A 27,066-nucleotide genomic window follows, 5' to 3' on the forward strand; every position below is an offset into this window, starting at 1 on the left:
TTAGGAAAATAAATTTGTAGGAAAAATAGAAAATCTCGGAATAAAATTAGTCATATTTATGACAAAATAAATAAAAGACTTATGAGTTTTTTTAAAATTCATAAAATGCTTTATTTTGTTTTGGCAAGATTTCACAATACAAAAACCCATCAGTCTATACATTACTACTTTCGGTATTGTACCTAAACCATATTACATTTTTACCTATTCTCGTAAGCTCAAACATGGTATGGAAATGTTAATAATATCAATATATTAATTAAAATCCATTACTAACTATGAAATAGGTACTTACATAAATTACAATCTTAATATGACCCTTTAATATTTAATCTAAAAATATCACATTTATTATACAGTCGTCAACACATCAATATAGGCAGCAACTGACGAAATCCTCTATCGATTTTAAACTTTATTACTAAAGACATAAAACTTAAATCCATGAAGGATTGTCATTTCAGTCAGTCATTTAGGTATTGCATTCGTACTTGGCAATCACAGGAAGCTTCAAAAGTCTCTTGAATTATATCGATAATTAAAATTATAATACCATTATCAAAAACCATCATCATCTTATTTGTATATTTTTAACTACCCCTGTAGTTGTAAAAACATCAACTCTTATTTCATAAATTAAGATCTTCTTTTGTTCGGTAATTTTATGAAACACAAAGAAAGGTTATTTGGGTTACATTTAATATTCATTCTGATTCTGATTTGTGTCATATAATGTTTACATTACTTTTGTTGTCAGCTCTTAATCATAAAATTGTAATTTTAAATCAACTGAGGCACTGCATTTGTAATTCAGGCACGCGCCATATACAAAAAAACTAATTTTGTTTTTAAATTAAATCTTTATCTTTTATAAAATAAATTTTGGCAAGATTTGCGAAACAGTTGGTTAGACACTACCAAACAATTATTTATAAAAATATGTCTTTCAATTCTCCCAAGAATTTTGCAGAGCACTGGGAACCTATGACTTTGTTTTTTCGCAAACTCTTGACTCTACATTGATATTTTACAGTAAATTGAGAATTATGTTAGGTTTTTAGTGCCACGATAGTCTTTTACAGAAGTATGATTATTGATTGGCCATTAAGAAATTACTCAATTGATTTTTAGTAAAAAGATTACCGTTTGGAGTGTCAAATTCTTTGCCGTTCTTAACAGCAAAATTGTTCGGTCGTTTTCTTATAAGTTGTTTAGCGTGGCTTAGCAGGGCTCCGTAGAATGTTGTTGTTCGTAAAGGCATGTCGAACTTCTCGCAATGTTCCAAAAGAATCGGATAGAAGTATTTCAGTTCTGCGTGGTCCAGAGTCGGGAACAAGTGGTGTAGCGCGTGGTCGCCAAACCGAGTGATCGATTTAAAATGATTGCCTGCGTAATCGATTCTCTCCACAACAGTGTCGAGTTGGTGCAAACCCCAATCCAAGTATTCTTGCCTGAAAAAATTGACGAGTAAATTAAAAACTTTCGCTGGTAGACTAGTTGGAATAAATTTCCATTTTGACGGCTGTCTGGTCCAGAGGTCCTCTCCAGACTACAAAGGGCTAATGTTTGTGTGATGAGAAATGCTCGAAGCACTCGTGTCTGAGTCTTGGAATATGTTAGTTAATTTCTTATTGTTCACTAGTTAGTCCTCGATCAATTACGGTGCTAATATTCATGGTACAATTATTAGGACTCTAGTACCTACTTTACTCAAGCGCGACTTGGTATCGGCGACTTTATTTTAAAAGAATCATGTCGACAACTTGTAACCGCGCGAGTCACCCGGCGACTTTTGACACTATGTCAAAATTCGACGACTCATGTCGGCGGTAGTGGAGTCTCCATTAAAATAAAAACCAGACTGATCTCCTTTTCTTATTTATGTTTCAGGTATTTACCTTGGTATATCTCCATCAAAGAAATTGATATGGGCATGATGACCAGCTGTCAGACCAAACAGCGTGAAGAAGAAACTCCCAGTCATGAACGAGGCGACCCACACTAGCACAGCCCAGGGCAAAGGCAGCCCGCCAGCTATCCACATCCAGGCTGGCACCGTGAATGGTATTACGTTTGTCCAGGACAACCTTTTCCCTTCGAAGTTAGTTATCGATGTGCCAACCCTGTAATAAATATTATTAGAATTTAGAATACGTGCTTTGCAAAATTACACTTTTTATGTTAATACTTAAGGTGGTTTAGATTGATGTGCTGGCGTCTTTGACTCTGTGTTCAAACCTCAACTTCATGGTTCTCAGCTGAGACTGGTATTCAAAAGACGGTAATGTATTGACCTACACTCAAGAGATAAAATCTACGCTTGAGTTTGAGTTGACTTTTGAGACTCGTTTCAATCTTAATTTTTAAAATAGTAAGTACCTAACATAGACCCGAAATCTACTCAAATTAACTAATTTTATTTGTATGCTGTTTCAGAGAATCGAACCAAACAAGAACAAGGGTAAAATTAATGAATTAATGCGTTGCTCCTTTTCAGGTTATTTTAACGATTGATAAGTCTTCTTACTCTTTGACGAAAAGTCCCACGAAGACGAACATGAAGATTATAGGCCAGTAAAAGGCAGCCATTTGAGCCCAGATCGGCTTGTGTCTATAAGGCAGGAACTGCAGGATCGGCTCGAACATACTCAGCTCCATATCCTGGATAGTGTTTGTGTGCATGTGGTGGGACATCGAGTGGAATATGCGCCAATCCCTGGAAACGGAACACAATAATAACTCATCTCAACACATTATCGTAACTCGTAGGAGCCACTTCGTGTTGAATCTGTATTCCCACCCTCCGAAAGCATCGGCCGCTGTGCTCTGAATATCCATAAGAAAGATAGAAAATATAGCACTAATATTAAATGTGAAAGTTTGTGAGGATGGATGGATGTTTGTTACTCTTTCACGCAAAAACTACGGATAATAAAAATAAAACTGATGTTTATGTAATTTAGTAAAGAGTTATTTAATACCCAGAAAAAACATAACCCAGTCCTATTTATTCCAGTCTTACAAAAGGACCACGCATGCGATATAGTATTTCTGTGATAAACTGAAATTCATGCGATCGAAGGCGCTGGCAAGAGCTATATGCTAAGTAGAGGTGGGCGCCACGCCGGCGCGCCGCCGCCGCCGCGAATTTTTTCACGCCGCCGCCGCCGACGACCAGCTGTCGGCGCGCCGATTCTGATACTGTACCGACTATTTGCAATTTATTCCTCTCCTATCCTGTACTAATTTGTGTTTCAAACGCAGAAGAACTATTTTTTTATTGAGTTGAGCGGCTATTCTAGTTCAATAAAGTCCTAGTATCACTGCGACTGGTACCGATCTATTGTGATCGCCGCTATTTTCCTTACAGTTCGTCTCCGAGTCCTGCATCCATTAGGAATTGCAGTATCTTTTGGGGGGCGGTATGTTTTACATCTTGTGGGCTTAGGATGTGTCATTTTGATCCTACTCAGTCCTATGATCTGCTTATAGCATTTTCGGTCATAGGCTTTTATGAGAGCTTTGGAATGAGTTAATCCTGGCGTGTCTGACCATGCCTTAAAGGATTTGTTTAAATAGATGTTCTCCAGGGTCGAGACTTTTGGGAATGCCACAAAAGGGTTCTGGACCATATTGTGTTCCCTCCGCTCCCGCTCTGGCCAGTTCATCGGCATTTTCATTGCCACGATTCCCACGTGATCTGGAACCCATCTCAGCGTTACTCTGTTACGTTCTCCTAGGGTATTCAGTCGACTCATGCAGTTTTCTACCAACTTTGAGGTGATTAAGTTGGAGTTTAAGGCCATCAGCGCGGCCTGACTGTCTGAATTAATGTAAATTATGTGGTTGGCATATTTTTTTCGCAGGTTAGCTTCCGCACATTCAATAATGGCGTAGACTTCTGCCTCAAAGATAGAGGCAAATTTACCCAGGCTTTGAGATATAGGCTATCTCGGCTTAGCTTCGGCTGCTCTCCATACACGCCAAAGCCTACGTTAGGGCCCATTTTTGACCCATCAGTAAACCATATAACAGAAGAACTAACTATAATATTTATTCTTTAATGCCATATAAATTGGTACACAAGGCGAACTTAATGCCGTTGATATACTAATATATTGATTGAATAACTTAATACTAACTATATTAACAGTTAATCAAGTATTTATTCAAGTTGCTGCTTGGTCTAGTAAATAATTGATCGCGAGAGGCACTGGTTCCTCTTGCTGCCAAGAAAAAAATCCCCGCCTTCGTCTGGCAGACAACCCAAACTATTGGACTATACTTTAAGCGAATCACTCACACAGAGATTGGCAAATATGTCTCGGAATGCAAATGGGAACCACAACCTCTGGAAGGCAACAAAGTACCTCCCTCAAAGTGTTCTCTGCTTATTAGGTCCGATAATACATGAGTGCGAACTCACAAGAAAAATCTCAGACCTTTGATGCATGACAAGCCGGTTTATTTAAACCCATTGACACGGATAATCCAAAAAATCCACAGTTCAATCAAAAAAATAAGATCAAGCATTGGACTTGATCCGAGACTTGCAGCTATGCCTGCCTTTGATTCCTACTCATGATGATGATTTATCCGACCGATTTCGGTCGTGGTGACTGACCACTTCGACTTAGCTCTCTTAGCGGCGCTGGTGCGCCCGAAGATGGCTTACCTAGCCAATCTTCGCGGCAAACTCCTCGCACATTGAGAGTAATTACCCGCCGCCAACATAATTATAGTGAATGGCGGCAGATGGACAGGATTTACATCATCGCGTTTTGCGACGAGTTCAGTTGTGCGCTGCTCCTTGAATTCGCGGACTCGCCTCTACACAACACAATCTCCCGCCATTCTAGGTGCTGTGCTGCCAAACCTTCCCATTGTGATTTGAGAGGGCCCATTTTGCATTTTTTCGTATGCTGCTTCTGGACATCTTTGTACTTGACTATCTTAGGAGTTGACCGCCATGTTTCCGCTTACCCTCCTCAAGTTCAAAGTAGAAGATTGATTCCTACTACGCTAATTGAGGTCGTCCTCAAAGACGCAGGAGGACAAAGTGACTGACATAGCCCACAGAATCGCTAAAATCAAGTGGCAGTGGGCGGAGCACATATCTCGTAGAGCTGATGGCCGCTGGGGCAGTAAAGTTCTTGAGTGGCTACCACGAGCCGGAAGACGTAGCGTGGGCAGGCCTCCCACTAGGTGGACCGACGATTTGGGGAAGGTCGCAGGAAGTGCCTGGATGCCAGCGGCGCAGGACGTCTTTCGGCTGAAACGAAAGAACTAACGCTAAGAGATATGGCTAAACTAAAGAAATAGCAAAAATGGACCCTCGTAAAGCACTTGCATTTGATCTGATCACTATGAAGTCCATGGTCTTGACAATGACCACACTGAGTGAGAACCTCGCAAGTCTCTTAACTTTGGAAATGATCCATAAGGCTGGCGAGTCGCCTAACAAATTCTCTTATCACTCAATTAATCTGACATTTGTATTGTTAAAATTATGGAAAAGGATCATTCTTGCTCGTTTATTCCCTTGCCTAAGTATGACCCATGTAATATAGTATATCCGACCACAAATTTTAGCAGAAACCATACCAATCATAATCAGTACAATGTTTGGAAAAGAAAGAATCCTGTACGTCTGCTTTCGCTGCGGCTTCAGCTGGGTTTATCATAAAGGACTACTCTATGAAATTCAAAAGTAGTACCTTCTATCTAGCACACTTCTACTACCTGCTGATGGATTCTTATCTCAGTGACAGACAGTTTAAATCTCTCGGTGACAAAATCTTCTCTTTTTAGCTGCAGAGCTGGAGTACCTGCATTAAAACCCTGGGCCGTAGGATAACATGGAAAGACCATAAATATAAATAAAACAGAACTGAATATAATATTCCACCGACAGTCAGCTAATCCAACATTAACTATGTGCCTCCAAAGAGCTCAAAAATACATGTTAAGGGTACTTTTATCGGCACATTGGTACGCTCGCCTTTAGGAAATACACGAGAACCTGATCTCAGCCAAATCCGCTATCCAAATTAATATTAAAGTATCTATGATCAAGAGAGCTAATTTACTAGGGTAAACCACTGCTCTAGTGGCTCAAACCCTAACCAACTGCAAATCATCTGATTAGTCTTGACGACATATACTAAAAAAGCAGATTTAAAAAAAAAAACCTAATGAACAAAGGTCAAACAAGGTCACGCCGCCGACGCCGCCGCCGCCGAGGTCAAAAAGTCGGCGCGCCGCCGCCGGCCAATTATATATCGGCGCCCACCTCTAATGCTAAGTAATATAAAATACCTTTATTATCAGATAATTTTATTGTTATTTATTCGAAATCCGTGTTTACGTAGTCAACCAACCAACAAAGAATCAACATGTTGACGCATTTAATATGAAATTACTTAATTTATAATACATGTTTTGTTAATTACATGAACTGCATATAGATAAAGTTTATTTTTGAAGTGAATCCTTTGAAACAATCAGTCTTCAAGTCTTATTAGTTCACAATACAATTAAGGCGGCATACTTATAAGAAGTTACAAACGACTTAGCAAAGTTTTTTGTTATGATTGCGTCAATGACACAAATAAAAATAATAAGACGATTCTGCACGGTCATTCCAGTGATTTTGAAGTCCGATGATAATGGCGATTTTGAACACTCAGTTTGGAACTACATATTTTGTTTTAAGTTAGAAATAAAATAAATAAATAAATCTTTGGACAATTTCACACAGCGCCAGCTAGCCCCAAAGTAAGCAACTTAATGCTTGTGTTATGGGTGCTAGCTTAACGGATATACTACTTATATACATTTTTTTTTAAATACATACATATTATACATAGTCACACCCAGACCCGTCACAGAAATTAAAATTCATCATTTCAATTTCTGCCCGGCCGGGAATCGAACCCGGGACCTCTCGGCATAGTAGTCCGTTCTGAACCACTACACCAAACGGCCGAAAATTGATACGTAAACCCAAGAGGAATCATATTACTTTTGATTTGACCTTGTGTCTATTTTAAAACCAATTAGGTACGTTAAATAAAGTCATTACGTTAAAAGAAATGGAGCAGAATATGTTTTTATTTTACGTATTTGTGCCTGTGCAATGTATGAAACATTCTTTTTCAAACTGTACTCTGGTAGGTACTTACTCATTCGATATCCCTGCCAAGTTCACCAAGTACATTCGCCAGCTGTCAGCTCTGTGCAAGTAGTTGTGGCTGCAAGATATCACAGCACTCAGCACGAATCCGTTTAGCAATGTCAATGATGCCCCCAGGATCCAATTGTAAGTCCAAGCCCAACAGCACAGGGGACTGAGCAATACGAATGAAGCGAGCAGCATATCAGTCACTTGGTCGCTCTTTACTCGCTCGTCTTTTGGTATATCTTTTAATTTCTCCATGACTTTGCTCTTCAATGTTTTGTAAAAACCATGCTCGTCGAACGTGAATGGAGAATTTCTTGGCGTTGTAGCTTTTCTTGTGAAATATTTCGGTAAGAGTAACTCGGCGGTGCCTTTGAGATGGTGCGTCTCGAATTGCTCAGTTATGTCAGTACCCTGGAACGTAAGTATTAATTAAATTTTAAAGCCGTTTAGATCAATTATTTTGATATCTATTTAATTGAATTCAATTGAATCAATATCACGCTTGGTGCAAAAACTGCCATTATTTTAATTCAAACCGCGGTTGTCTCTTCTTGAATTATGATCCAGTAACAATGTACAGTTTAAAAATGGATACAATTAATATGCATGCAACAACAAATTATTTGAGTCGTCATTGAGATACGGAAATGATGTCTGCATTTTCGTACAGGGTAATACGATAGCACTGGTCGGAAAGGCATAATTAAATCACTTCCCAACTCCACTCAGTTGAAAAAACTCTACAAAATAATAATTGATATGGCCTTCAACACAAAAAAAAATGTTATTCGTAATCTAGATTAAAATTGGTTAAATAATTTAACATTCTAATTTTTTATACAATAAAGCCTGTTTTACACCACCAAAGAGGAATGAATTAGGGATGTCTAACGGAGAGGGCGTGTACATAAAATAGGATTGTTTTTCCAACGAGAAAAAGTATTGATTTGATGGGTGAGCTAATTTTTACTCTTTTTTCCCTCTTTGACATTTTCATTCGACTCTTTGTTGGTGAAAAAATAGATGTACAGTAGGCGCGCGATTTCATGTCCATCGGGGCCTTACTTACTTACTTATTTACTTATACTTACTTACTTATAAGTTGCAAAAAATATGGAATAGATAAGGTTGACCTACTTAATTGGTAATAATTATCGATATCGACATTAGCAATTAGTTAGGTAACAGCACTACCGCATTCCTCAGGATGGACATGAACTCGCGCGCCTACTGTAGGTACAGCATTTTTATATTGCGAGGTAGACGGAGTCATGGGCACGCTCCGCTCGCGGTGGGAAACCCGTATATTTCTAACATCAAGTAATTAACTTATTTTAAAAAACTCTCTAACGTTCTCTACATTAATATCATAGAGTAATGTGTGGCTATTGTATATTCGCGTTATATCTTTTTTAACTACTTGCCATAGCACAACTATGATAATACATTCAAGCTTACATAATTAGTAATTTAACATTCAAGCTCTTTACTAACTTTGTGGCAAATCTACAATTACCCGTTCATTGTTTTGCGGTTGCAAAAATCATTTATACGCAAATAAATCAAATTAATATAGGTAATCGATGCACGATATCGTATTTCTATTTCGAACTAAATTCCATGCGGGCAAAGGTTGCTATTAAATAATAACGATATCTCCGATTACAGCGATACTAAAGTGATACCAGTGTATTATTATGATTTATTTCTCTTCAATAATAATACATTTTGTTTTCAGATAAAAAATAATGACATAACATTATCTTAATAAATCAAACGCTCTTGTATAAGACACGAGTGGTGCATGTAGTATGTATGTAGATAGTAAGACAATTGATTATCAGTGTGCCTACCATGAGTTTACGTTAGGTGAGCTCGCTAGCGAATACGTCAAAAAATTATATGAAGATTTTATTTCTTGAAAGTAGCCGCTAGGGGCGCTGCACAATATGTCATACATTTAAATGTCATTTTTTTACGCAGTCGCTAGCGAGCACACCTAACGTAAACTCATGGTAGGCACACTGTACTGCGTACCTCGAACAAAAATTATTTGTTTAAACATTAAAGGTGTACATTATACCTAATACATACGAGTAACATCATAACATCACTGCATGTGTGGTAAAATGTTTTTCAATATTTCATTTTCAGCCCAGAAATTTTTCAGAAACTTAAATTACACTAAACAAAGATTGAAGAGCTGAAGAATGGTAATTAAATAAACAAAGGTATTAGGTATACATACATATAGTGCGTATTATGTCAACCTGAACATTGTACTCATAAATGCATTTTAAGTATAATTTGATAAGACTTATCTAATCAAATTAAACTTTGGAAAGTATTAAGAAAGCCCTAATCCAATAGATATTGTGCGAAAATATGTTTGTTAGTTTATAACGTTTCAAAGTCAAAGAAATAATATTTATTTGCCATGTTAAGATTTTTCTACATATAATTTGTTTATTTATTTATTCATAAAGGCAGGAAGAAACTTCCACAATACTCATGTAGCAACATAATAGTTACCTAATTTCCTAATAAATTATAAATGCGAAAGTTTGTATAGATAGACATCTATACAAACTTTCATCCACATCCAGACGGATGTTGACATGTTTGTTACTCTTTCACGCAAAAACTACCGGACGGATTTTGATGAAACTTTGCAGTATTACAGATTGTAACCCAGAATAACATATAGGCTATTTATGACGATCTGTGTCAAACTAAATTTCACGTGGGTGAAGCCGCGGGAAAAAGCTAGTATTCTCATATTATTTGCTTACAACAAAAAGGCACATAATCGTTTTGAACTTTGCGGTCTTCATGAATAGCTAATGGGTTTACGTCGTAAAATTTACTTTGTCTTAAGAAATAGCATAGGTACGAGTATAATGGCGCTATGATGTGTAGCACAAGATTAGCATTCAAATTATAAATTTACTGTACTCGTGTTTTCCCTGTGGATTACCTACATAGGAATATGAACATATTTTTCCTTGGATGTAGTTTTATTACAATTTTATCTTTTACTAAAGAATTTTGTCAAAATTTGCCAAATGCCTACAAAAAAGTCTGCCTAGAAATTTTTAGAAAAAGGTTTTATCACGATTTTAAAAAAAAACACGGGCACGAAAACCTTTTTGTATGACAAACTAAAATCCATGCGAAGACGCGGGCAAAAGCTAGTATTGAAATTAAATAATTTGATTTTAATCTTAGACTTGTCATAGCTATTATTACTAATCGATAAGAAACAACAATATTTTTTTAAAGTTTAATCTTTGAATGATTGTTTTTTTTTTATAAATGATTAGTGTAAACCTTTTCAATTTTTGCAAGTCGTCAACTTAAAATTACCTACCTAATACCTACAACCAGACTGAGTAAGGTTTTAAGAATTGACACGTTAAATTAAAAAAAAACTGCATACTTAATCGAATGCGCATCTAATGAGCGGAAAATTTTATAAAAATGATATAGGTAGGTACGTTAGGTACTCTTTGTTAAGATTTGACTTTGAGACTTTTGAATGGCATCCTAATAAATCATTAGAATTTGCGAGAAAATCTAACTATAGTATACCTGCATATTCTTTTAACCCTCCGTGTACGAGGTGACTAAAAGTTACGTCCCGTACCAGGTGGGGTATGACAAACCCCAATATACAAAGTGATAAAATTTTCATTGAAAATTTTTTTAGGTGGAATTTAATATTTAATATTAATTTTTACGTATGCTAATTAGGTTTAAGAAAAGCTCTGAGCTGAAAATATGTAAAATAACATTTTTATCATAAAAAAACAAAAAGCCACAATTTCCGTTGTTCTTTTAATTTAGGAATCAGTTTCTTATGTATAATTTTTAATTACTGCCTTTAATTATGACAACCGTTTTTATTTAACAAAGTACAAGATATTTACTTATAATTTAAAAGTAAATTAAAAACTGGAAGGGTATAAATTTATTTTGATCATCGGTTTTCAATTTACCACAATTCTGATGAAAGAAAATGAGTATGCTCAATGCATAAAATGGGAGCGTAACAATTTCATTTATTTATAAAATATGATATTCCATTTCAGTAGCCCATAAATTGTATCACAAAGTATAAATTGTAGCCCATAAGTGTATGTTGACATACATCTTCGGATCTCAGTACTAAAATTCCAGATTCGCACTAAAAGTCATCTCATTTGACTAAAAGTGCTTGAAAATTTCAGATTCCGTGAAAATCACGAAAAATATTATTTGTATTGAATTTTATTCAATTTACAAAGCTTAAAATATATAAATTACACCAAAACTGTTAGATTATTTCTTAAACTTTTTAACAACGTCCCGTACCAGGTGGGGTGTGTGACACCCACACGCACTTTAAAGGCATCTAACTCAGTTGGTAGTCACCGCTGGACAGATTTTGCAACGCTGATCGAAGCAGCAGCGCCATAATTCCAGCTACTGAGAATTTCAAATTCAGCACTTGCAATTTTTTAAAATTATGGCGATTTTTAAAGGACTGGGGTGTGTCACACCCCACCTCGTACAGCGAGGGTTAAGGGTCACCCTGGCAGTTTTCCGGCCTTTTGTGTTCTGTCCCAAAGATAATGTGTTATTTTATTGCACAACACTTGGTTAATTATCACATGGTTACAAAAGTCATAAGTACTACATTGATACTATACAGTACCTAGTTTTAAGAAACTCCTGTATCTGGGAAAATAGTAGAATTCGTAAATGGGTTAAGAAAATGTCAGATGAAATAGTTAAATATCACATTACCTAGGGTTGAATATAATTTAGCAGGTTTTTGGCACTTAAATAGTCGAGCGAGAGTAACCACTTAAGTAATAAGACAGATCTTTGCTTCCAAAACAGGACATTGGAAGAGCAGTCACTTGGCAACCGAAAAGGGTCCTGGGTTCAATTCCCGCCAGCAATTTGATTTTTAAAGTTTTTTAAAATTTTGTTTGAGATGCGACTCTTAATTTCTTCCTTGTCCTAGCCATTGTTTAGGATCGGCACTCCTCATTTTGACGCCAGGACAGTTTGTCCTGGGTTGTCCAAACATTTGTTTGGGCAAGCTCAAGTCCATGAGATACGACTCATAACTTACACAAATTTAATTTCTTTACCTTCGTTGAAGAAATCCATAGTGGTCCGCCAGGGTGTTTCGTCACGAACTCGCTGAAGTCATACAACGAATCGTGGATCCTCCACAGACCTTCGGCTCCATCTTGCATCCTCTTTCCTTTCATCCATTGCTGAGGAGTCTTTGGGTCCTCGTCGCGGTGGATCGGGTATTTTAGGTTCGGGAAACTTGTCTGTCTTTTGTCAACCTCTGACGTCATTGCTGAAACAAAGATATTGAACATATTTATTTATGCAGATATTTATGTAGGTATGAGTTGGTGTCATGCTCCTTTCTTTTAAGTAGGTAGCATTGTTTTATGTAAGGACCTGTGCACATAACGATTTTTAAACGCGCCGACGTCAAGAGCGTTTCAATAGTACTACGTGGTAAGCTTTTTTCCTACAGAGCAGTCCGATTTGCTTGTGTATCGCGTTTGTATCGCTACAAACGCGCGTCGATGGAACGCTTAAAAAACTTGGTGTGCACAGGCCCATTTGAAAAGAAAGTATAAGGCGATTATCACACTGCACCGTGCTCCGCCGCGGTGCGCGTGACGACATAACGAATCCCGCGCGCAAACGCGTTGTCAGTGTGTTGTGCTGCGCGTGTTTTCTATACAAACTGAGGTACTTGCATATAAAATGATTAAATCTGTCGTCCCGCGTACCGCGACGGAGCGCGGTTTGTGGCTCGATAAAAGAAGGCACTCCCCGCCTAAAGTTTGACGTAAAGACTGCCATACGCTAAAATAATCATGGTGATCATGTATGTATGCCATAGACGAAAACGTAACTAAACGAAAGTATCACCGTAATTTTTTTACCTTTTCAAATCTAATCCGCTATTAATAGGTCTAGCACAGAATAATAATAAGTACTACGTACAGAAGTTTTACTTCGCGAAGGTATTTAAAAAAATGTATGCTCAATGTCATTAACAATATGGTGTAATTTAGCTTGTCTCAAGAGTCAAGCAAGTTTGTCAGAAGTTTTGTTGACAAACGTCAGTGATCGGTACTGCGCCGAAGCTATAGGTAGGATAGGGCTAACTTCGGTAAAATGATGTGACGTGAGGTGCCAATCTGCAGAAAATGGCGGAGGAAATACATGATTTATAGCCTGACCAGGAACATAAAAACCCTGGCATAGAGGCGCTTCAATTGCATTTGATAGTGCAACACTGAGTACAGTCGTACCTGTGTTAAATTAATAGGCTAACTATATGTATCAGGATTCAGGATTACGGGCTAATTTAATATTTTCATAAATTAACGAAAACATATTATTATAGGTAACCTGGTTTAAATAAATTAAATGAAACCATCAATCGAGTTAGTAGGATTTATTTTATTATTCATCAATAATCAAATTCAGAACTTGAATATTCAACTGCAATGTCTGCTCATGAACGCTTCAAACTCGGTGCTTCTTTCCCAATTCCATTAAATTCAACACTTAGAAAGTGACAAAAAACTTTAAAATAGGTATTTGACACAAATCACAGCTAATTTTCATAGTGGACTGTACTGTACGATAAACATGTCAGTCAATTTGACAACCTTTGTCGGAAACATTATTCGATGGAAATATTGTCCGAACCCTTAGTATTTCTCTTCGACAAATACTTTAACACATTGTGAACCACTTTTCTTTCACGACTATAAAAAGATTTTAGCAATTTAATTCACAAAATCAATTGCGCACATTTAAAATAAAGTTTGTTTACACTTTGACAGCCATAGACTGACATGCAAGGTGACATGTCAATGAAGTTTTCAGTTACTGTTGCCATTAAAAGAAATTAGTACCATTAGTTTTCCGCAACATGGCGAGGGTTTTTATGTTCCTGGTCAGGCTATAGCATGAATTATCAAGAATAATATTAACTACTTATTTACCTCTCAGTGTCTTCAGGCAACTTAAAAAAGTACATTCTGTGTTTTTATTATTATTTAGGCAGTTAAATACTGCACACTATTTAGTACACCATTTTCTTTATTTTTTTCCATAATACACAAGAATACGCGTGCGTGAGTCAATGTTCGCTCGTATGTGAGGCCTTGTCGAATAGTACTCTTGTAGGGGGCAATCGTGCGTGTTTTGTTTTCGATGTAAACTCGCGGAGATGAACAGGCCTGGGTCTAGCAACAATGGAGTCAACACTATGACTGTGTCAAAATAATAACCCCAAGATACCTTACACACATAAATGCACGTGCAAATGAATATGCAATAATCTTAATCTCTCTTTATTAAATAAATACATTGTATAATGTATGTATGTAATAAGTGCGAGTAAATACAATGGAACTGGTTTGCACAAGGTAATTACAGCCTGATTACTAGACTTGTGCAGTAACAAAGTCAAGGTAAAGATCAATAAATTTATCGACGCGCATACAAACTTACATCTATAAGCGTTGGGTATAAGTATTAAAGAAAGTAAATCCCCTATGGCTTCTCATATATATAGCAGGTGTCGGAGTTGGACTGCTAGTTCGAGATTCGGGAAACGCTAGTTCGATCCCCGTCGACCTCTGGGCTATAATATTTATATTATAGTGAACCCATTCCTAACACAGGCTTTCATTTAATTTTTAGCTTAGATGGCACTCCAGTTCAGTTAGGGATTAACAGAACTATTAGTACACAATTTTGTGTAGGTACCTCAAATATTACAAAATTTTATTGCTTTTCAGAAATGGCAAAAACAACTCGCTGCGCTGACCTTTGTCAACCTTCAGTTTATTACAGGAAATAAGTACAAAATGTTGTAAGTTTAACCTAGATAAATTAAAATCCATGCATTCTTGTCGTTTAAATAATCATCCGCTTTAAAGTATGTATCCTTATTTTGTACAAAAACAGAAAAAGGGAAAAGGTAGAATTTGGAGTGACATTTCCTAAAATAAATAAAAAATATCACAGACTTGTCAAAACCATTGTCGAAAGTTGACCTTATCACGGTAATACTATCTATACAGTATTCTAACTCGACCATATTTTTGAAATAAATGTCAACAGCCGGGCGGTACGTCACCGTATGACAACATGCGATAGGGCTGCCCACCTGCAGACCCTATTTTCATTACATCTGCCTACATAGAACTTCTTCTAGTTTTGTGAATGTATTTTGTGACTGTAATTTTTTATTTTATTTTGACAAACAAAATACTTTGTGAATGAAATAGGATAAAAATGAATGATGTCTTGTCATTAGTAGATTTAATTTAAAAAATATTTGTGTTACGATTTAGTAACAAATCTTATAAATTTGCGACCGTAAAATGTATGCGCCTCGACTGAGGCATACAAAATGCTTGATTGCAGACACTAGCCCATGTTAACATGTGCATGCATATAAATGGTATGGTGAAGTCAGAAAATTGATATCATCATTTCAATAATATTAATTTTCATACAAATCTGATTTTATAAATTTTATTTTGTACGAAAATAAAAAAAAATGATATCACTGACTTCACCATACATGCATAAATGTTAACATGGGCTAGTGTGGGCTTATAAACCCATTTATCTATAACACCCTGTATAAATAGGTAACTTGTAATTATTTTTATAAAAAAAACCACACTGTTTAAAAAACAATACGTCGTCCGTTTATTACTGTAACACATTCGCGACACCCCCGACTTTTGCATGTCGAGCGCATACCGAGATTTGAATTTCGAAGGAAAGCTCGTGTTTCGTCCGTTTATATGAAGTTACCATACTGTATGATAGTATTACCGTGCCTTTATGTACGGTCATAACATGACCACAGCCTTCAATAGGGCATTGTTATTAAAATCGAGGTAAATCCTCTTTCTTTTTGTATATTGATGAATAATTTTTTTGCGAATCGATGTTGATCATGAACAAAAGCAAAAAATTAATAAACCGACTCCAAAAAAGGAAATACGAATTATTTATTATTCCATGACTATTTTTTTCGGGGTCAATGCCAAGGTTACAAAACGTACAAAATTTTCCAACATAGAAGCACAATATAAAAAAGAACTGAGATATGAAATGAGATCCTCCTTTTTTGAAGTCGATTAAAAAAACTAGTTTGCCTCGAAAGGCCTAACAACCTAAAAGGTGCAGAACACCTTCTACATTATTTTAGTTTGAATCAAGTTTTTACTTAGTTTCTTTTTATAGAAGCATAACAATGGTATATCACCGGTAACCTTGATCTTTCAGAAGGTTAATTTTATCATCATGTATCCTGGCTTAAAAGTAACGCACTTTTGGCCAAAAATCCTTCTGTCTCAACGCCTTAATTTTGTTAATAAACAAAACAAAATTTTGTAAATACAATCAACATAAAATATTTCCATTCTAAAATCCACCTATAGTAAATTGAATAGTTTTGGTATATGCCAAAAGTTGGAACACGTAAAGTGCGTTCATACACTGACAACTTCATGAACTACAAAACTATTGAAAGTTTTCTCTTGTTCCATATTTTCACCGTAAAATTATGAAGCTTTTACTTACTCGTATAATGCTTTTCTGAAATTATTGTATAATGGGTACTACTATTTTAGTGTGGAAACAAAGTTTTGAATTTTAGAAGACCTTACTGTACTTAATATAAGTACATATTATGTGATGCAATAAATAAATAAAAGAATCACGTGTAAAATATTCAGATATTTTTTTTTCGTTTGGAACAACGTTATTTCTAAACCGTAATAGGAAAATTAAATTACTGAATGTCAGATTGCCGCTTACCAAAACAAATGACAATGAGATGTGCCTATCATACAATAAAGTATGTGGTATTTTGTTCGAATTAAGCGCTTAATAATAAACGGACTTCACAAGTAAGTAACTTTATTAGTTACTATCGCATCGTCGCGCTCTAATTCAATGCAGCCCGAATCATTGAACTTGAATGGAACGCACACCAATACAAAATAAATTAACTTCATCAAGTTACATTATCCATTTCTTAGAATATTGCACATTTATCTTTATTTACTGATTAGGTAGGCACTACCCATAGTACAAGCTTTGCTTAGTTTGGGACTAGAAGCGCAGTGTAAAATGTCCAAGGATATTTATTTATTTATTATTTATTACTCACTTATTATGTAGTTATTCCGGTAAAAAGCAGCGTAGAAAGTATTCCGGTTTTTTCACACGCACATTTTATTTGGAATTTGAACTGTATTCGACGCACGACTGGTTCGCGCCGCTTGTAAAAGTGACTGCGCTCGCGCCGATCGCCGGCTCCTGATAATGATTGAATGATACAAATGTTATTATCCAACTAGCGGCCGCCCGCGACTTCGTACGCGTGGATCCCGTTTTACCCCCTTCATCTATCTTACGCGGTTTAGATTTTTTCATACAAATGTTTTTTTCCGCTAACTCCCGTTCCCGTGGGAATTTTGCAATATCCTTTTGTAACTAAGCTTCAAGTTTACTAAGGTACCTGCATGCCAAATTTCAAGCGTCTAACTTAAGCGGTTTAGATTTTTCATACAAATGTTTTTTCCCGCTAACTCCCGTTCCTGTGGGAATTTTGCAATATCCTGTTGTAACTAAGCTTTACAGACAGACAGACAGACAGACAGACAAAGATTTTACCGATTGCATTTTTGGCATCAGTATCGATCACTAATCACCCCCTGATAGTTATTTTAAAAATATATTTAAAGTACAGAATTGACCTCTCTACAGATTTACTATAAGTATAGATTATTTACACACGAAGAAAAATTTTAAATCACTCTTTGTTTACTATCTGATAATTTTGCAATGAAAATACTTATGTAGATTAGGGCTCCTGAAGACTTTTTGTGCAATATTTATTTTATTGAGAATCTTTCACGCCAAAGTAACGTTTTATTGACATGCAGTAGATTGTACCTATTTTCTAACATAGGTACATTATAAATAATATTATTTTTTGTGAACATTCCCCTTATTACAAAAAAGTGAAACCCTACACTTGCACTGGTTTCAAATATAATTTCCATACAAAATGTCAATGTAAACCATAGTTCAACCAGACTTGTCTAACTTTATAAGGGGGTCTAAGTTTAATACATAACATAGTAGTTACCAAATCTGTTAGTCGAGAAGTTACACGTCTGAATTCCTCGACAAGAAGTGAAAAAGGATATAAGTGTATAACATTGTTACAAAAACAACTCTGACACTTTACACACACATAAAAAATATGAATAAGTTTATCTTAATAAATAAGAATACTCATACTGCTAATGACTTTGGCAATGATTTTAAACTAAGCAAAAAGTGAGTATGACGCCCTCTGCCTCATCTAGGGGACATAGGACCATAAGTCAAGTAAGTCAAAAAGTGAGTATACTAATGACCATAATTTTTGTTTAACTTTAATTCTATCATAGTTGTTTCTCCTGTTTGTTCCTTATCTAAAGGCAGTAAAGCTTTTACAATAAATCACAATATTGAACCATTACGTCAATCAATGATTCCGTAGTATACGATCCAGTAAAGGTAAATGAGCAAAGGCTTACGCTGTTAATCCTCATAATAGCAGCTTTGAGTTAACAGAACTGATATTGACAACTAGTAACTACATTAACTGGTACCTATAGAATTAATCCACACACAATGGTTGTATTGCTCAGAAACCAACACCTATTATACTGCTATGTAAGTTACCGTCAATACCTACTTGTCTTACGCCCGTATTCACAAACATTACTATGATGTCTCACATCGCACGTGGACTCACAGGGTGACACACGAACCAACCACAGAACTCTATTCAACGCTGTGCGTTCGATTTGCTGCCTTCACTTAAGCAAGCATCGTTTGTGAATACCAGTGTTAAAGTTATTTGTATGAATGTTGTTTAAAACTACAGACGATATTGTTATTATGAGAAAATGTAAGTAAATGGAAACAAATAGTTCGAATCGAGTCGAGTTCAAATGAATGTGAGTCATCCAATAATGTTTGTTTCAGTCACTACAAATATATATAAAAAGGACTAGGACTTATTCATTTTTGATTAATTTCATGAGGGAACAACACACGCTCGCATTTTTGATCAAATATTTCATCGCTTTTAGAGTTAATGAAGCATATAAATAAACTTAATATTTACTAACAAAGACATAATGCTGTCTGGTCGGAAATTACTCGGGTTCTCCAAATTAAAGTTGGACCATCCTTAACTTCAAATTACCAGAAATGAATATAAGTTGTATGAATAGGACAGCCCTTCAAAGGCGAGCCATCATTATGTCGGGAGCATAAACACTGAATAGTCCACAGGATTTTGGATATAATCCCAAATCGTTTGATTTACGAGTAAACTAAAGGATTTTAATCTAAGATTGAGTAGTAACATCTTCCGTCTCTAATAATATTGTAGTAAAATGATTGTTATGTAATCTCTTTATTATTGTAGAGTTTTTTCCTGGCCCAAAAGAAACGGAAAGGTTATGAATTTAGCGGTGTAAGTGTAGCACTTAAAAACTATTCAACCGATTTTCATTAATAATCCCAACTAATATTATAAATGCGAAAGTAACTCTGTCTGTCTGTCTGTCTGTCTGTCTGTCTGTTACGCTTTCCCGCTTAAACCTCGCAACCGATTTTTTCTGTGACAGACAAAATTCCACGCGGGCGAAGCCGCGGGCGGAAAGCTAGTCAGGTATAAACATTGAAATAACTGCCGTGGCGTAAGACTCTGATCCAAAAGACATATCGAGATCCACTAAATACGGAAAAATATGTCTTTGCATGGGGATCCGTATTTATAATAAAATCCCTAAAGAAATAAAAGATCTTAATATAAATATTTTTAAAAATAGACTACACAGGTAGCTTATGAACCATAGTTTTGATTAAATAAAGGATTTCTTGACTTTCAAATAATATTCACAAATGTTATTTTTGATATATTTTATTGGAAATCTTATTAATGTACTGTTAAAAATTAATATTTAATGGCATTGTTTCTTTTTTTGTTTCAATATTAATACATCAAGATGTAGCACAACATGGTTTAGCTGTAACAACTGTAAGTTTATAATGTTTTATCCAAATAAACAATTATTCTATTCTATTCATGTTCTTCGTCATTGGGAACTAGACTCTCTGGGGCCTTCTCGCATATAAAAGCAAAAGGAATAGACTCGCACCAGATGTCGTCGAACAGGCCGGTGCGGGCCATGGCCCCGCAGTAGGCGCCGCCGAATATATTGGAGCCTGACGGCTGGTTGTCCGCCCACCTCGCATACCCTGCCGCTTCAATACTCTGACCTGAAAGTATCATAATCAGCTATACCCAATGAAGTGCAAGTAGATCCAAATATACAGTGTGAGTCACGATAAAGTGCACATATGAAAATAGGTGAAACTAGACCTATTTTTATCGACAAAAAAGAGGTCAAAACTTTTTAAGTTTTTATTTTATTTTTCAAAGATTTTTTTTTCCAATTACTTATTGTAAAGAAAACGCAATAACTTTTAAACTAAGAGGTATATCCTGATAAAAAAACAGTAATAATGCTAAATAACAGGCGATACTAGAAAGTACATAAAATACTCTGAAATAGGTCTAGTTTCACCTATTTTCATTTGTGCACTTATCGTGATTCACACTGTTTAATAGAGGGTATTCAAAAAACTACACCCACGCGAACCATACCCTGAAGAAACTCTTTAGTAACTATAGTAAGAATGAATAAGTTTGACTATGACTTTCATCATCTGTCATAAAGTTGTCATTAAAACGAAACTGTCTTTCGTTCTTTGAGATAAGAAATCACCATTATCACAACTAGTGATGTACAAGACTCGAGGCGTCGAGTCCTATTTTTGAAGCCTCGAGGCGGAATGGCAAGGCTCAGTGAGCTCGGTAGGCTCGGTGCCCCGAGCTTAGCCGAGCTGCGAGCTCTCTGACCCATGCCTCGAGGCTTTAAAAGTGCTCGAGCCCTGAAAAGAGCTCGAACCTTCAAAAGAGCTCGAACCTTCAAAATAGCTCAAACCTTCGGCAAAAAATAAAAAAAAAACATCACCTAGGTACATTGATTTTTATTATAAGATTTTTAAAATGTAGGTACCTATATTTTATTTTGTTGGGACAAATTCTAATTGTTTGTAGTAATTATTTGATTTGTGTCCTTTTGTGAAAAACGTTTTTCAAATAACTATGTATTTTATTGTAGGTATCAGAATTCCTGCAGTTTTATTCAAAAGAACGATCTTAACACAAAAGTTAACTGGGCTTTCAAAAAGGCTCGAGCTCTCAAAAAGGCTCGAGCTCTGCGAAAGACTCCAAGCTTCATACAAACAAGGCGAGCCCCGAAAAAGGCTCGAACTCTAAAAAAAGACTTCCGAGTCGTCGAGCTTCATACAAACGAGGCAAGCCCTGTAAACGACTCTGAGCTCTCGGCAAAAGGACTCGGAAGCCTCGAGCCTTGTACATCACTAATCACAACTTACCATGTACTGTGTACCAAGTGCCATTTTGATTCCAATCAAGAAATCCAACTGAAACAACGTCCTTATTGTTCAAATTTATAGTGTTTGCTGGATATTTGGCAAAGAGGTTTATGAGGACTGTGGCTTCCTGATTGCTGTTGAGGATGGCCAGATAGCCGCCCTCCGCGAGGCAGGTCATCTGCGCGCGCCACCAGGTCTTCCCCAAGTGGTGAAACTTGTAGCAGCTACCAGTGCTTTGTTCAAATGTATAAGCTACAATCAGAACAGATAAAAGATTATTGAGATATTGAAATGCCTATGTTCACCAGAAATAATGCAGGGCTCTAATGGTGAAAACTATTTTCAAATTCGGTCTAGTAGTTTCGAAATTATAATAACCAATACAAACAGTCTAAATTTTCTTTCAGTTGATATAACAGTTGATATAGATAACATGCTGTTTGTGTAGAGATGTTTCAGTTATGTAAGGTTATTGTGTTTTTGTCTGTAAATGCAGTTAATTACCAGTGTCGACAGTGCCGCAATTTTTATTCATCACAGGGTTATTGGTTTTCTTCTTGTAGCACACGTATGGGTACGTCTCATTACACCGCGTAACAGCCAGCGTCCCGTTATCCAGCATGATGATGCAATATTCCTGGTTCTGGAAGTTGTCAGGTTCGTCCATGGCCCATTGCACGGGGATCTTTGCTAACGGGATACCTGATTAAACGTATAATCATTATCACGTTATAAAAAGTATAAAACATTACAAAGAAATAGAACTTCCACCTCTGTAAATGATACAGAAATGGCTTTTTACGTCCAGTTCAAAATACCTTCGATAGATGTGAAGTCCCCTTTGGAAATTGTGGCGTGGAATCCCGTAAAGACGCGACTAGCATAGCTAGCTCCCGCCGTCATCCTTGCTATCATAGCTGCTTGGAGATTTGCATTCAGCGGCGATGCCAGAACTGCACCTGTAGATTAGTCTTCAACATTAATCATAGATAATATCATGACTCCTAACGGTATCATAATATCTTTAGAGAAAAATCAAAGAGGTCGTGGCGAGAAGAATCGAATGCATCAAATTAAATAAATGTTCAATGTAGTTATAGTCCAGTCAATAAAGCATTATAGATGGAAAACTGTAGAACACAATTTCTGACTTCAGGACTTTATTTAGACTAGTTAGGAGGTGAACATAGCAAAAGTACCCGCCCTTAGCCCTTGAGCCGGCGGGGAGAGGGGGGTTTAAAGGTGCCACTTTTCGGTTTTTCGCTTAATCCTCGGAAACTATGCGACTTAGTGACATGACTACTTTGAACCAAAAAAAGCATATTCAATTTGCTACAGATGAGATGGACAAGTTTTTCTATGAATTATATAGTTTTCGCGGCATCTGCTCTAGAAGGTCTGTAATATTGGAAATTTTATTTTTGTCCTACATGTTCCCATCAGGAGAAAATCGACTAAATCAACATTGAGCAATCATTCTAGACATGCGGGAGCATGTTAAGGCTAGTTCCAGCGAGGGGACTACACCGTGCGTATATTTAGACGAATCACTTTGAGCCACTTTTGACTCCTCATCACTCAAAAAGTACTGTGCATTAACACTTCAAATTTGGCTCATGTGTTGAGACTTGCAAGATATGCATCTGTTTCAAATTTCATAAATATGCCTCAAACGGTTTTTTAGATATTGACGTCCAAAAATCTACATGTTTGACCTATAGACCAAATTCTAACCACTTCCAGATGACCTCGAAGGTTCAAATTTGGCATCCAGAAAGGTAGTTATGTAAATACAAATGAACAAATAAAAAACCAGTAAATTTTAACATTTCACATGTGATAGATAGATAGTAGTGCTCTAAATATCGATTTTTGAACGTCAATACCTAAATAACCGTTTGAGGTATATTTATGAAATTTGAAGCTGATGTAAATGTTGATTTAGTCGATTTTCTCCTGATAGGAACATGTAAGACAACAATAAAATTTCCAATTTTACAGACCTTCTAGAGCAGATGCCGCAAAAACTATACAAGATATAGAAAAACTTGACAGTCTCACCTGTAGCAAATTGAATAAGCTTTTTTTGGTTCATAGTAGTCATGTCACTAGGACGCATAGTTTCCGAGGATTAAGCGAAAAACCGAAAAGTGGTACCTTTAAACCCCCCTCTCCCCGCCGGCTCAAGGGCTAAGGGCGGGGACTTTTGCTATGTTCACCACCTAACTAGGCTAAATAAAGTCCCGAGGTCAGAAATTGTGTTCCACGGATTTCTCTCTACACCGTCGTTAAGGCATTCATTGACTGGACTATTAAGCTTTTTAGGGTTCCGTAGTCCTGATAAGGAACCCTTGTAGTTTCGTTATGTCTGTCTGTCCGTCTGACGTTTTACTTGAAAACTATTTGCACTAGAGAGCTGTAACTTTGTGGAGGTAGGATATATAATATAATCACGCCGATAAAGTGGTAGAATAAAATTTAGAAAAAGAAACTTCCTAACATTAAAAGTGGGGATGAGTTTTTTTTCATCTTCTCCATTGTGTGGGGTCTCGTTGGATAGGTCTTTAAAAATGGTTTAGGGGTTTTTTAAGTTTGTTTTGCGATCTAGGGATCCGTTTGCAAAATATTAAAGGTTAAAGTGCCAATTTTTGTTCGAATAGGGCGTCCCCCTCTAATAACTAAACTGTTGGCGTGAAAAATCTGGGAAAATTCAAAATAATAGTAATAGCCCTTTTTATATTTTTTTAAGGAAAAATATAACGGTTAAGATTAATAAGGTTAAGAGTAATAGTAATTTAACTCATTAATTATAAAATTTCTTACCTAATAAAACAAAATTGCTTATGAGAAAATATTAAAAGTGAATAATAATAGAAAAGTAACAGATGAAGAAATTGCTTGCTTCTGAAATATATTGTGTTATCAATAGAACTCTACTCTGCGCGTGGCACGACACGCACTTGTTTTTATCTAAACGCAAAAATCTACTATAATAATATTAAGTAGGTATGTACTAAATAATATACCTAACTTAAAATATATCATAATTCTAATAATTGTCGTATTTAATTTAACCTTCTAGGTCGCAGCGTAGTAATGCTTCTGTAAACGTCACTGGTGCTTGGTGCAGCTTCAGCCATCCTCCTGCCTCTTTACTGTATGTGTAGTCATAACGGAATATGCCATTTGTACCTTGAAAAAAAAGTTAGATTTGAAAAGCAGTTGACCACCGAGATCGGTCGATTAAATCGTGATTATTATTTAAATCTATACTTATAATAAATCTGTAGAGAGGTCAATTCTGTACATGAAATATATTTTCAAAATAACTATCAGGGGGTGATTAGTGATCGATACTGATGCCAAAAATGCAATCAGTAAAATTTTTGTCTGTCTGTCTGTCTGTCTGTCTGTCTGTCTGTATGTTCCTTATAGAAACAAAAACTACTTGACGGATTTTAACGAAACTTGGTACAATTATTCTTCATACTCCTGGGCAGGTTATAGGATACTTAGGAATTCCCACGGGAACGGGCATTAGCGGGAAAATCCTTTTGTATGAAAAATCTAAACCGCTTCAGTTAGACGCTTGAAATTTGGCATGTAGGTACCTTAGTAAACTCAGAGCTTAGTTACAACAAGGAATTTCTGAAATTCTCACGGAAACGGAAACAAGAGGGAAATTCCTTTTGTATGAAAAATCTAAACCGCTTTTAAGTTAGACGCTTGAAATTTAGCAAGCAGGTACCTTAGTAAACTTAAAGCTTAGTTATAACAGGATATTGCAAAATTCCTACGGGAACGGGAGTTAGCGGGAAAAAACATTTGCATGAAAAAATCTAAGCCACTTACGATAGACGCTTGAAATTTGGCATGCAGGTACCTTAGTAAACTTAAAGCTTAGTTACAACAGGATATTGCGAAATTCTAACGGGAACGGGAGTTAGCAGGAAAAAACATTAGTATGAAAAAATCTAAACCGCGTAAGATAGATGAAGGGGGTAAAACGGGTTCCACGCGTACGAAGTAAGACTTGACTAAGATGAAATATTCGTAAGACACAATACAGGGTGAAATCGACAAGTGATCTCACTCGATTATTTAAAAACTATACAAAATTTCGAAAAACTGGTTACTGATACTGAAATAATAACGTTATTTATAATTTATTAGGACAAAATACATGACCATGATTGATATTCTTGGAAGCTGGAAACATCGAATTTTCGGATAGACCCAATTTATTCTGTAACCTATATTGATACCATTCGATAGAGCTCATGAAGCACTTTCAGGATTAGTAACCAGTTTTTAGATAACTTGTATAGTTTAGAAATAAACGAGTGAGATCACTAATTATCGTTTCCATTCTATATTATTGAGATAAAGATATTACTACCTATGCTTTCTTTAATTACACTGGGGAACAGTCATTTTGCGGCATGGTAGTTTATAGTCAAGTCTGTATGAAACTAGTATGCTGAATACTAGAAAATTATTAGATTTGTCTTGTTCTTGAGATAAAGACTATTAACTATTTCTATGAAAAATATTAACGACCCGGTTTTTATTGTGATGGGAAATAACTGAAAAAGAAGTGAAAAAAGTCATTGTTTTTCTAATTAAATCCATTCTTACTTCCTTAAAATGTATAAAACTTGTGTATGTTTTGTACTTTTAATTTTATTGGCCATCGTATGATTTAAAATATTTGCTTATTAGTGTTAAATTACCCACGCTTTCACTTGTTTTTGAAGGAAGAGGGGAAAACTAAAAATTTAAAACTTAAATAAAAATTATTGAAAAATAGGTCAAGCCCCAAATTTTCATCAATAAAATTGTCCAGAGGTTACACCCTTAAAGTTTGATCACTAAATGCCCGGACACACTGTATAATACTATGAAACAACTTACTTGCAATAGAAATGTAGACTAAATAGAAAGCTAAATAATAATAATTCCCACACATGATTACTCCTTGGTTCAACTACGACTTACAGATACTGATTGAATAAATGCTAAAGGTGTATCAATTTGGGTTCCTATCCCGGTACCAGTACCGTTAATTGTTTAATCAATGTATACTAATCTATAAACTATCTATACTAATATCTATATTAATCAATACTAAATTATACATATACCTACTAATCTATACTAATATTACAAAGCTGAAGAGTTTGTTTGGTTGAATGCGCAAATCTCAGGAACTACTGGACCGATTTGAAAAAATATTTTTGTGTTGGATAGCCCGTTTGTCCCAGAAGGCTATAGGCTATATGTAG

The 27,066-nt window shown here is 35.9% G+C and overlaps 2 protein-coding genes across 2 annotated transcripts; both read right to left on the reverse strand.

Annotated features, from left to right (window-relative positions):
* Positions 1–207: 207 nt before the first annotated feature.
* LOC114358290 (cytochrome b5-related protein) lies at positions 208–17,566 on the reverse strand. The gene is made up of 6 exons (XM_028312215.1): positions 17,418–17,566; positions 12,325–12,542; positions 7,185–7,594; positions 2,528–2,716; positions 1,899–2,123; positions 208–1,451 (listed from the first exon to the last, which is right to left on the reverse strand). Exons 2-6 carry the CDS (start codon positions 12,538–12,540, stop codon positions 1,091–1,093), a joined length of 1,401 nt encoding a protein of 466 aa, XP_028168016.1. The 5' UTR covers positions 12,541–12,542; positions 17,418–17,566; the 3' UTR covers positions 208–1,090.
* Positions 17,567–20,240: 2,674 nt separating this feature from the next.
* On the reverse strand, positions 20,241–26,800 carry LOC114358310 (macrophage mannose receptor 1-like). Its single transcript, XM_028312242.1, has 6 exons — positions 26,696–26,800; positions 24,857–24,973; positions 22,600–22,740; positions 22,286–22,483; positions 21,782–22,033; positions 20,241–20,596 (listed from the first exon to the last, which is right to left on the reverse strand). Exons 1-6 carry the CDS (start codon positions 26,748–26,750, stop codon positions 20,397–20,399), a joined length of 963 nt encoding a protein of 320 aa, XP_028168043.1. The 5' UTR covers positions 26,751–26,800; the 3' UTR covers positions 20,241–20,396.
* Between the last annotated feature and the right edge of the window lie 266 nt (positions 26,801–27,066).

Source organism: Ostrinia furnacalis, unplaced genomic scaffold (assembly GCF_004193835.3).
Source record: "Ostrinia furnacalis isolate ACB-3 unplaced genomic scaffold, ASM419383v2 OfSCF3837, whole genome shotgun sequence".
Taxonomy (NCBI): domain Eukaryota; kingdom Metazoa; phylum Arthropoda; class Insecta; order Lepidoptera; family Crambidae; genus Ostrinia; species Ostrinia furnacalis.

What these genes read in the sequence shown, in the direction of transcription:
- LOC114358290 (XM_028312215.1), bottom strand. Translation starts at nt 12,540, where the DNA reads ATGACGTCAGAGGTTGACAAAAGACAGACAAGTTTCCCGAACCTAAAA. An exon ending in TTGGCAGGGATATCGAATGA is followed by an intron (nt 2,717 to 7,184) that starts GTAAGTACCTAC and finishes TTCCGTTTCCAG; the next exon opens with GGATTGGCGCATATTCCACT. An exon ending in GTGGGACTTTTCGTCAAAGA is followed by an intron (nt 2,124 to 2,527) that starts GTAAGAAGACTT and finishes TATTTATTACAG; the next exon opens with GGTTGGCACATCGATAACTA.
- LOC114358310 (XM_028312242.1), bottom strand. Translation starts at nt 26,750, where the DNA reads ATGTGTGGGAATTATTATTATTTAGCTTTCTATTTAGTCTACATTTCT. An exon ending in GGACTTCACATCTATCGAAG is followed by an intron (nt 22,484 to 22,599) that starts GTATTTTGAACT and finishes ACGTTTAATCAG; the next exon opens with GTATCCCGTTAGCAAAGATC. An exon ending in TTGCGGCACTGTCGACACTG is followed by an intron (nt 22,034 to 22,285) that starts GTAATTAACTGC and finishes TTCTGATTGTAG; the next exon opens with CTTATACATTTGAACAAAGC.